General features: G+C 42.6%; 1 protein-coding gene across 1 annotated transcript; it reads right to left on the bottom strand.

The window, feature by feature from the left end:
• Positions 1 to 55: 55 nt before the first annotated feature.
• znf513a (zinc finger protein 513a) lies at positions 56 to 10,400 on the bottom strand. The gene is made up of 5 exons (XM_068577382.1): positions 10,260 to 10,400; positions 8,942 to 9,068; positions 6,857 to 6,991; positions 2,797 to 3,909; positions 56 to 2,653 (listed from the first exon to the last, which is right to left on the bottom strand). Exons 2-5 carry the CDS (start codon positions 8,979 to 8,981, stop codon positions 1,704 to 1,706), a joined length of 2,238 nt encoding a protein of 745 aa, XP_068433483.1. The 5' UTR covers positions 8,982 to 9,068; positions 10,260 to 10,400; the 3' UTR covers positions 56 to 1,703.
• Positions 10,401 to 12,223: the final 1,823 nt, after the last annotated feature.

Genomic DNA, 12,223 nt, shown 5'->3' with positions numbered 1-12,223 from the left:
CAACGCCAATCAATCAGAGGAAAATGAAAAGAGATCTAGTCTGTTGTCTGACATTCAATGAAATGAATTCAATGCGTTTATTTCAAAATCTTCACTTAAGGCATTTATGAGACACTGCATAAAGACAAAAAAAAAACAGACACTTGGGGGATGTCGGAACTTATCAATTCTCCAATGTGTCATGGCAAGTTGGTAACCTGAAAAATATCTCACTTGCATATAATAGTAATTCAAAAAGAGCGTAAACTTAAATCACATTCCCTATTATGCTTCCCATGGGAACTAAAAAGACATCACACATTCAAATTGATAAAAAAAAAAAAAATCTATATATATTAAAGTATGCACTTCTAGCAGTGTATTACAGCCACATTAGAAAAGTAAAACAATTATTACACACACACACACATGCTTACTAATCGTGTGATTTTTTTTTTCAAGTAAAAAAACACAAGAATGGGCTAATTTCACAGTCAACAGTAAAACGTAATCAAAAGGAACGTGACAAAAGACCCAGGATGATTTGACATTTTAAAATGAATTTGTAGAACAAACAAGGTTGAGAGGAAATGAATCCTTTTGAACGACATGCTCGGTTACAATTTATTACTCCCGGAATCGCATAAGAAATGTCAAACAATGCTTTTTTTCCCACCACTGCACAACTTGATCTGAAACCTTTTTAAATGCGACCATGTGTGTATGATTGTGCTTTTACTTCAACCATCCAACCAAGTGAGAACTGAGGACTTTCAGAATGCCTGTGCATGCAATGTGTGTGTTCAAATAGTCTTTATAGTATTCCAAATCACAGATATAATCCTGAGGGCTTTGGCAAAAATGATAATGCAGTTCAATACTCGGGATATTACTCAGTTAAGTTAACACAATCTAATGAATCAATGTAGTTCAGGGAGGGTAAAACAATTCCAGTATAATTAAATAGCACTCTGCTAGCAGTACATACATTAGCAAATGAATCTGAAGGCATGCCGTTACCAGAGCAAACAAAGCACAATATTGGCCCTTCCGAGGACCCATCTTTCCTTAAAGCTGCACTGTGTAGCCGACTAAAAACGACCTCACAAAGCAAGTATGTTATGTAAATGTAATCATCTGTCAGTAACATTTAAGTTATTTGATAATATTTTTGGTACAAAACTAAAAGATTTGAGCGAAACCTTTAAGACTAACAGCTTTGATTAAAAAAAAAATAAAAAATTAAAGCAAATTCCCCTTATTAAACAAAAACAAACAAACATATATATACACACACACACTACACAGTGCAGCTCAACAGTTCAGGCAAGAAATGTGCACATGTATATCCAGGAGTATTTGGTAACGTTGTCCTCGCAGGAATAACCAGATATGTGTCGTAATATGAGAGAGAGAGAGGGTTGCTATAATTAGCCGAGCGGGGAGTAACGTACAGAATGAGACGGTCAAAAGGACTTCCACAGTAGACGACGTCTATTTGTCTGGACACAAAAGCAGAGTAGAAAACAAGTCCACTCATCCACTATAGTCAAAATATTCAGAACAGATTGTGCGACATTCTACAAATAAACAATTAGCAGCCTCTGAAGACATCCGACAACACTAAAAGTTTGGACACACACAAACAATATAAAGGCTTTGTGGAAAAAAAAAAAAAAAAAAAAAAAAAAGTTGCTGGTAGCTTAGTTTTGCTGAGTTATATTTTATGCAATCTCATGTTTGTAGCACGAGTGCAGGCCTCCCTCCCTCGACATATACTGCATATCAACGCCCGTTTCTTTTCTGTGACTTGGAACGCCGGCTCCCATCCCTTTCCGCACGTCCTCGTCGTTATCGTGGCCCGTCATCGGAACCTTGACCCATCCGTCGGTGGCCAGGCCGTGCTTCTTCTGGTGCCTCTTGTAATTGTCCCAGTGGCCGGTCGTGTAGCCGCACTCCTGACACTTGTACGGCTTCTCTCCGGTGTGCCGGAGCATGTGGCGCTTCAGGTTCATGCTCTGGTTGCAGCTGTAGCTGCACACGGCGCACTGGAAGGGCTTGGCGCCCGAGTGCACGCGCTGGTGGCGCTTCAGGTTGGCGAGGTTCCCGCAGGCGTAGTCGCACAAATGGCACTTGTAAGGTTTCTCGCCCGTGTGCACTCGGTGGTGGCGCTTCAGGTTGTCGAAGTGCGCCGAGGCGTAGTCGCACTGTGGGCACTTGTACGGTTTCTCGCCGCTGTGAGTTTTCATGTGGCGCGCCAAGTGGTTGGGGTAGTGTGTGAGGAAAGGGCAGGCGGAGCAGGTGTACACCTTGTCGCTGCGCTCGCCGGGGCTGTTGGGAGAGGACGAAGAGTCTTTAGTCAGCATTTCAAGGGTACACTTGGCACAAATCTGGGCCGAGGAGCCGTCCTCGTCCTCCAAAACGATGCCACACAACCGGCAAGTGTAGGGGAAGAGGGACGTGGGCAGGGCGGCGCCGTCCGCTACGCCCCCTCTGGTCGCCCTGCCGCCGCCGCCGCCGTCCGCGGTGTTCAACAGCGGGGGAGGCTGGTGGCCAGGAGCCGGGTTCGAGGCGGGTATGGGTGGTGGCGATGCCCCCTTTAAGCTATCAAAGGCTGATAGGTAGTCATTGTTCTGGGCTCCCAAACTCAGATTTGAAGACGGTCTTGCAACTTCTGAAAATGACGACAGGAGTTATTGAGACACTACATGACGCATTGAGGCTTTTCAAAGACGGTGCATCATATTTCACAATCGTGTATCATGATGACGAGTTATGGAGAGGATGAAATAATGAATGAAGGAGTTTGATACATACCCTTAGCGGAAGAGCAAGACACTTCTTCGTTGGGTCTTTGCCCAGTCATGTGCCTCTTCAGGCTGTTTTGGCCAATGGCAGATCGTGGCGGGACGTCCTGCCCATGCCCTGCAGAGGGCCCGTGGCCTGCGGAGGGCCCGTGGCCCGCGGAGGGCCCGTGGCCTGAAGAGGGCCCGTGGCCTGAAGAGGGACCGTGGCCTGAAGAGGGCCCGTGGCCTGAAGAGGGCCCGTGCCCTGAAGAAGGCCCGTGCCCTGAAGAGGGCCCGTGCCCTGAAGAGGGCCCGTGGCCTGAAGAGGGCCCGTGTCCTGAAGAGGGCCCGTGTCCTGAAGAGGGCCCGTGTCCTGCAGAAGGCCTGTGCCCTGCAGAGGGCCCATGCCCTGCAGAGGGCCCATGCCCTGCAGAGGGCCCATGCCCTGCTGAAGGCCCATGCCCTGCTGAAGGCCCGTGTCCTGCAGAGGACACATGCATGCGCTGATGCCTCTTGAGGTTCCCGAGGGAACTGCAGGCAAAGGTGCAGATGTCACACTTGTACGGCTTTTCCCCCGTGTGAATGCGCAGGTGTCTCTGCAGGTTCACCAGCTGGGCAGAGGCGTACGTGCACAAGGGGCAGTTAAAGGGCTTCTCCCCGTTGTGCGTCTTCATGTGGCGCTTCACGTGGTTCGCGTAACGCGACGAGAAGCCACAGAGATGGCACGAGTGCAGTTTGGCCAATTTGTCCTCGGCCGTCAGGGCTTTGTCGTCCATTCCGTTTCCCAGCTCGTCGGCGTCCAGCTGCAAATGGGAAGCGGCGCGGATCCCGCTGATGCTTCCGAAAGGGGAGCAGAAGTCCGTACTCTTGGCTTCCCGGGAGGCTTTGCAGCACCTAAGGCAGTAAGGGCCGACCAGGTCTATGCCCGGCCCCAGAGGGTCATCGCGGAGCTGTCCGCAGCCTCTGCAGGACAGGTAGGGAGGGAAAGAGGACTCGGACTGGGATGCGCTGCCCTCGTCCTCTCTACCGTTGTCAGTTGTGCTGTGCGAGTTGTCTGTTTCACTATCCATGCTGAGCTGGCTGTAGGCAGGGCTCACCTCATCACCCAGAGGATACACAGAGAAACCGATCTCGGCAGCTACTTCTGAATAGGGGAGACAAAGAGGGAGACATGTTTCAAAACACTGCACATATTTTCAGAACAAAGACTTTCCCAAATCCCTCTAAATTTCATTGGAGACTTTGACAAACCAGAGCACTTATCTAGACAGCCATTTATTTAATCTGCAATATTTCACACAGAGGTTTATGATTGCAACTGTCCCGGCTTTTGTATGGTACTGTACAGTATATAGCACTTATACAGGTAATGTAATTTCAGGTCAAGATTCCTTTTGCAATACAGATCTGATTACAGCCGAAGAAATACAGAGAAGAAAACTAACAGCCAGTCACACAAATGCACTTTCACAACCAACATCAGACACATCTATCATTATACAGCGAGACTATTTGTATTGTTGTCTAAAATCAAACAGAAGAACCATAACTGTTTGTGAAAAAACGCTCTACATTTGTGGTTACAACACAGTTCTTTACGGTTACACTGTTAGTAGGAAAATAAAGACACACTTTATATTCCTGAGTTTTACCAAGATGCTCGCTTCCACACAAATGAACCGAGGTCAGACTGAAACCTGGAGGCACACATCCAACTCAAACTATCTTTTTTAACAGATGACTGTAAAACTGGAATGAAGAAAACAGCCAGCAACAACCATCTGTTCCAGATAATGCCCCTTTCCGTTTCCATCACAGTGTGTAACTTGACTCCGGTGCAGGCAGAATCTCTCTTCACAGCAACAAAGGGAATTTCAGAGAAACATGTCATACTCACAGCGCTATACCTGCAAAGACAACTGGGTTTGTTTCCAGCAGGAAAAAGAAAAGACACTTTTACCCCCCGGAAGACAGGAAGAAAAAAAAAAAGCTTCAAGACGGGGAACTCTTCAGGCTTCAGCGTATTCTTCTGAACGCGAACAAGAAGGCAGGAGAGAGAAAAAGCACCCCGCTTCACAGACGCCGAGCTGAAATGTGAGGAAGGCGAGAGTCGACACTGCCCTTTTATCTGCCCCGTGGAAACCCCTCGTGGATGATTACCGAGCCTAATGGTAATGATGATGACTATAATGGTGAGGCTGCTGCGGCTGATGATAATGATGATGATGGTAGATGATGATGATGATGATGATGATGAGGGTAGATGTAGATGATGATGATGATGATGGGGGGAAATGGTAATGGCAGTGGGGCAGTGGGAGCCGAGGCAGCAGCAGCAGATGATGATGATGATGATGATGATGATGATGATGATGATAAATACATGCCCTCTTATAATGGTGTCCTTGATGGTAATAGTCCTGTTTTTATGACCCTTATATAATAATGGAATGGTGTCTCAGCTCCTTTCTCTACTTTTCCATTTTTCAGATCATTCTCTCTGACAAAGAGTCATGCTGGGGAAAAACGAGCCGGTCGTTCCATTCCTCTTAATGTCGGCAAAGGCTTCGCTGACAAACAAACTGTAAAAAAAAAACCCTCTGAGTCCTCCCGACAAATGAAGCCAGCACTTCCTCCCGTGGTACGGTGATTTATGAAATGTTTTCATAGCAGTAAGTTGAAAAAAAGCTGGCTACAAAACATAATGATGCCATTGTCCTTTCACCAAGACGGCGCGGTTCAAACTGTGGAGTCAATTGAAATGTAGCGCAATGTTCCGGCTGCGCGATACTCCTATTCCCTTTTTATTGTCTAATCATTACTCATTTGCTCTACGTGGGATAAGATGTTTCGGAAATGTACGAATAGAAACGCGAGCAGGAAGGTGAACGTGCAACTGGAAACAGTTTGACGCGATAAGAGGAAACATGTGGTTGCTGGATAGAATCGCTCAACTGACGAGTGACAGGCGAGCCGGCCTCGACAGCACACGCCCTTTTCTTACAGCTATAATCCATCAAATTTGAACGAAATCAAACCTCATTCCAGATGCTATTCTTGGTCAACATTTTTTCTGCCACAACCCTTTAAATGTATTTACATTCTGTAATTATATAGCAGTTTCCATCGTTGGGAAAGTCGCGCTAGATTAAAACGGGCCACTTTCACACTTGAGATTACCGGATAATGATACAGCAGGTAATTTCATCCAGCTGATAGCAGCTTCACTGTATCAGAGCTGTATTAATTTACTGCTAATGCAAACTGAACATTTCCTACTGCTGCCGCTTCACATTAACATCAATCACCTGGTGAAATGACGGCAGTCTGGCCAGCCGGGGCCTTCAATTTCTAAATGAAATCCATTTAAAATGTCATGAGCAACATTTTAGACGGCTTTAGTTTCGTTATTCAACACAATAATGTCTCCATACTGTCCGAGTTACACTCAGGGGGGGTCTGCCGTCATCGCAAAGTAAAATTGGTCTGTAGAAATGGGAGGTTTCCTTTTCATTATCGTCTGAATTTTGAGGGAACATGGCCAATATTACATTTTTGAGGGCTATAATTTTGAAATTTCATATCAGCATGTCCTGATAACGTCTTGAGCGACACGCTGAAGTGGTCTAACCTTCTGAAGTGAAATGGAAACAGGATGATTCCTTTCAATATGAATTAGAATTTAGATGGAATATATCTCATATGACATATGATATTTATATATTACTGACAGACTGAGTGTTGCTTGTATTATTAAAACAAAAAATCTTCCTGAAGTGGAGGCCGGCTTTACTGCAGCGTGAAACACAAGGTTGACGTTATTGTGAAGTCATCGCAGGAACGAGAGCATTTCATCACAAGGTTAGCACTGACTGCAGTTGATCACATTAATAATGTAAAACAATTTTTACACTGTTGGCATTTTTTTGTCTGGAACTATCATGAGCCAGTTGCTCTCCGGTTGTGTTTCTGACAAAGCTCGAGCACATTTCCACTGTGACCGTGGGTGTTGCCGGAATCAACCGAGACTGAAACCTTGAGGATGATAACTTTAAATGCTGAATGGTTTTCTTAAAGAATGGTTTACAAACCTGAGAACTTTTCCAGGCCTAGAATCTTGTGGTCATGATCAGGATCACCAAACTCAAGGTCTTGTCCGAGAAGAAAGTCTGTGTCTAAGCTGAGGTTTCCTGGCGCTTCAATGGCTACAGCATCTTCAGAATCCACTACAGTCATAGAAAGGAGCAAATCAACAACATTTCACTGAGGGGGCAGTTTAAAATCAACGTGGCTTAGTATTTCCCTGTTATTGGCAAGCTCTCTAATGGCGATGACCCACAAAGCAACATTTCAGAAACACTCCACAGCCCAGTGTCGCACACAACAGTTGATTGTGATTTGATCAGGGCTTTATATTAATGTTTGCCCACGGCACGAAACTTTACGGGAGACAAGAAAGAGAATGGGTGAAATTTGGGACAAGGGAGTTGAGTGCTTGGTCTGCATAACATCACATTAAGGGTCAACACAAGTATTAATAATGCTGATGATGACAGCATTGTTCTTTCCTGCAGACTTTACAAAATGCTTTGTTTGGATTTCGTAGAGCAGCATTGGTCGAAGGACATTTAAAGGCTCTACCTGCTGGTTGGCTGGTCACCAGGATCTGTGACGCCAGGCTCCATGCACAACTGTACATGGCATGGAATTAAGCTTAGTGGTAAATGAAGTTGAGTAAAGCATACACATATGGGGTGCATTTAAAAGCAATCAGCCATGTAGTCATTAACTTATTTGTATTTCTGGCGTTGGAAATCCTTTCGGTTACACTCCAAGGTTAAGTGTTTACCACACTGGATAATATTAAAAGTCTGATATTATCTCGGCAGAAAAATCATATTTACTTCCCAACAGTATACAAACGGCATCTTATGCACACGAAATTAAGTGCTTATAGTTGACAGATGGGGCATCTTTACTGCAGTTCCAGCTAATGATGCCTGACATCCTAACTTCGTCTCTCAAGCATGATGGAATCCAAACAGATATCACACAGCTGTCACTGTTCAGGAGGCCAATTCAAGGGCATTGTGCTCATCAGGACTGCTGAGCAAATCCTTAAGAAACGGTGCCATACTGCCATCTACTGGTCATTTAGGGGTTTGACACAATGACAATAATAAAAGATAAGATAAGATAAGATAAGATAGTCCTTTATATTTGGTCCTAATATCAGGTGGGACGGTTTTCTCTTTCACTGAAACACATCTCATCAAATTAGATAATGGATGGCTATTAAAAAAGGGGTGGATAAAAACTACCTACTCGGTTATTCTGCTAAAGTATCTGTAAAACAATAAATAAAAAGCCATACTAAAGCAACCAATTTGTTATTACAGCTTGATAACATTATTTGTTCTATTTTTAAGTACATACTAATCAATAAGTAATGAGTAATGGAGCCGTTTCCAGATTGCAAGTTTATGGTGTTGACATTGCATATTGGCCACCACTGAAATACGTGCTACTAAAATATTTGTCCATTTCTGTGCCAAACAGAGGTAGTAACAACATGAAGAAGCAGAGACAGTCTCTCTTAAGCTTTATATGTCGTAACAATAACTTGAGTGTGAATGTTGGGCGATGAAGAAGTGGGTTAAACAAATACTATCCTTTTGCGAATTGACAACACAAACATCTAGCCATGCTGTGACGTTTGGGAAATTTGTTTAGGTTACATTTTGTTAGCATGCTAAAGCAGTATATGTATGCAACATCTCTGGGACTGGCTAAAGTAATAACTAAAGTAATAACTAACATGATCAGTTACAGTTTTCTGAATCTGGTTCTACAGAGAATTGAAGAAAAGTATCTGATCTCTTAACTTGTTTTTTTTAACATCTGTACATTTCTAACTTGCAATAAGCACATTCTAGTTTATGCAGAATGTGAAGCATTTCCAGTACTCGTACAGCAACGCCTGGTGTCCAGATGTGAGAGGACAAAGAGGACCCACGCTGTAAACGACCATGCCAACATTCACAGGGATTTAATCGGAGGACTAACTGTGAAACCACAGTTACCATATGTTGTTAAAATGAAGATGCCAGACGATTTCTGAAGCGCAGCTATGCAGCAACTTTTCAATGTTAAAAAAAAAATCTTTGAATACCTACACTTGACTGGCTGTGGATTCTGTTGTTTTTTTCTTGGCATCTTCCAGACAGCCTCCGTCTTTCGGCTTCTTGCAGACTTCCAAAACCATCAGCTCATTGTCATCCGTTTGGAAGATATTGAATATATCTATAGATGCAAGACAAAATCAATGTATATCAATTAGAGGTAGGTGCTATTTTTGTAGAATAATAACACATTTGGTCTAGAAAACGTAAGTTTACCCGCTGATTTAAATTCAAGCCCAAATCTATTTCCTAAAGCATAATGTGACATCTTCAAATTGTCTGTTTTATCTGAATAACAACCCTAAACCCACTCAAATATCACAAAAGAATAAGAAAAAACTGCAAATGTTCTAAGCTTGGACCATTTTTGCTCTAGAAAAAAAAGATGGATGAATAATAATTTGTCTTGGTACCAAGTATTTTCAGTTTATCAAGTGACAAATTAAAAATCGATTCAGCTCCAAAAAGTACAGAGAAATAAAAGACCACACATTTCAGTTGCAATTATCCAAAGCCTAATGGTTGAAACTGAATTGGATTAAGTGACTCCTCTAGCCGAACAACAGAGTGTCAAGTCTGTAGGGAAGAGTGAGTGATGGTGTCATCAAGACACATACTGCACATACAGAGCACATAAAGGCTCTTGAAGATCAACCTTAATCACACAGTAAAATGTGCAGATCGTTTAGCTCGTGCACGTCTGTTAAGCCCCCTACTAAAATAAAAACAACTATTAAAAAACTGTTAACTATAAATGCTATTTAAGCCAGTCTAATTCAGTGGCATGAGCCTTGCTGCAGTGCATCTCGGTATCATTTATCAGCTACGCTATTACGTCCCAGTGAAGCCAGTTGGAGGGCATTGCACACACTGTAGTTAAATAAACCAACATCACAAAACACAGACGTAATACGAGTGTACCATTGGGTGCATTTACGCTGCAGACAAACTCGAAATCCACCATTTAAGTAGCTTAGCCGTCAGCCTACTTTAACAAAATGGCTAACACATTAGCTCTGGTGCTGCAGAGAGCGATCAAGCGAATCAGCAAGCAATTTAAACTGAAAGACGTCTTCGTATAGCATGGAGCTAACAGATGTTGTAGCACAACGTGAAATGGCAGCAGGATTTGGACAAAACTGACGGCGCGCAGCCGAATGAGTGGCGAAACAAAAACGCTTCCTTGTCAGCACGTAGTATTGATTGACAAGTGCCTTCTTCAGTCAGCATTAGGCGGAACATGTTAACAGAGCGGCTAAATTAGCCGAGCAGCTAATATCAACTTCACTAGCTAGCCATCGAGCTAACTCACCTAAAAAACGTAAATATTCCTGTCGGTTGAGGTGCTGGTTGTCGTCGGAATACGCGCCATCGGGTGCGAAAGGTTTGCCCTCAAATGAACAACGTCTGGAGATCCGCCATTTCTTCATGAGCTGCGGTGACAAAGAAAGGCAATTAATGGTATTTTTCATAACTTAATTGATTTTCTGATGCGCCTGTGATCCAGCAGCAGCATCAACAAGACGACTTCCGGCGCGAGTCTCTTCAGAATAAAAGTCACGGCTGCACGAATGACGACATACACGTTAAATAAAACAAATTGAAAATATTATAGAAAGTTTATTTAACGGACGTAGCGTTCTGGTTATTCGGTAATTTAATCTGTGCGTGTGTAAAAAGAAAATCAAACATGTAAATTCAATGCTAGTAGGTATATATGTAGGTATATTGGGGTGATTGTATGATGTGTTTGTGTATTTATTCGATGTATATTGACATTACTGAGTTGTATGGCCGTGTAGCCACTGTGCTAAATGTGAGCCCAACTTGTTTTGGGCTTTCTATTTCCATCCAGACAAAGTTCTACTTCGTTGCATTAAGTACAACGATGTATGGGTAGTGTGCCAATGATAACGTGCCTTACCATTTATATATTACTATTTGATATCAAAATCGCTATTTCACAGCCTATTTTTACAACGGTTTAATTTCGTCGCTTTTATTCTGAAGGCCAGGAGCGCACACCGGACGTGTTGTTGTTGCTTGTGGGATTTATCTTGATTCCATTGTGTTGTATCCATCCCCTCTCTGTTGGATGGGTGTTTCCGTTTCCGTTTCCGAAAGCAATTTCCGGTTGTGCTCCCCCAAACTGAATCATTGTAGTTGTAGTTCGTACAATCATGATCAAATTATCCATGTTATTATCATCTTGACTGAATCTTTTTTTATTTATTTATTTATTACAGTTTTTGGCCTGTGTGTCTGTTATTCAAACAAATAATGATATCAGTCCTTAAAAAAATACAATGCAGTCATTTCATTATTTGAAAAGGAAATTGACGACCCCAGCAGGCATACTTTCAAAAACCAGTAGGCAGCAGTCTACTCTTGGATTGTAACCTCATCACAGTATGGGACAAAAATAAATACCATCGATGGCTTTAATGTAAACTCAAAGCCCAATGGAAGATCCACAATGAGTAAGATACAATGTGGTGCATTGTAAAATTCTAGAAAGTGCAACAATGCCTCGATTGTACCAACATGTCTCTCAACATGCCATGTGTGTATGGGCAAAGATTTACATGTTGCATATTAGGTCATTATAAGAATTATATTAATAATTAAAAGTTATAATATAAGACCTTCATCTGTCCCAAGGTTGAAATTAATTGCATTCTCTATATTTGTATTATACTTCTCAGTCCAAAGAATGAGTAAATTAACCTTGTAAATAATACTTATATAATTAATTGTAGAGTAAATTATGTGAATAATACAAATAATTATAAGCTGTCAGTGACAAAGACAGGGCCGTGCATCTATGGCCTATTTACTTATTTGGAATTAGGCTAATCTTAAACATATATACCTTTTAACATATATACAGGTTTTCTTAAACCTTGTAATACTACGTGTTATTAGACCTACAACATATAAACTACTATTTCTCTCCTGGGCCGACACAATGTGCTTTTAATATTAATTAATCCTAAAAAAAAAAAAAAAAAACATATTTAGTTAACTCCAACAAAATATAAAAAAAAGATGTGTGTATATTTAGCACTGAAAACATGTGAGAACCACTATGGGTGCGTGTGTTTTTTTTGTTGTTGTTGATGGGACTGGGCATTTATGCCTAGGAGATCCTGGGATTCTGCGTCATCCCATTGGTTCATGTCACTGCAGTGTGCCTCCCCTCAGGCCGCCGCACAGCGAAGCTATCAGTCTGCTGCTGTGCCGGGGTGGAGGGGTGGAGGGGCGGGGGGGAAAGGC

The sequence above is a fragment of the Clinocottus analis genome, unplaced genomic scaffold (assembly GCF_023055335.1).
Source record: "Clinocottus analis isolate CAN_PGR_092001 unplaced genomic scaffold, fCliAna1.0.p SCAF_15, whole genome shotgun sequence".
Lineage (NCBI taxonomy): Eukaryota > Metazoa > Chordata > Actinopteri > Perciformes > Cottidae > Clinocottus > Clinocottus analis.
Note: the sequence above shows the minus strand (reverse complement) of the source record. Positions and strands in the feature narration are given on the sequence as shown.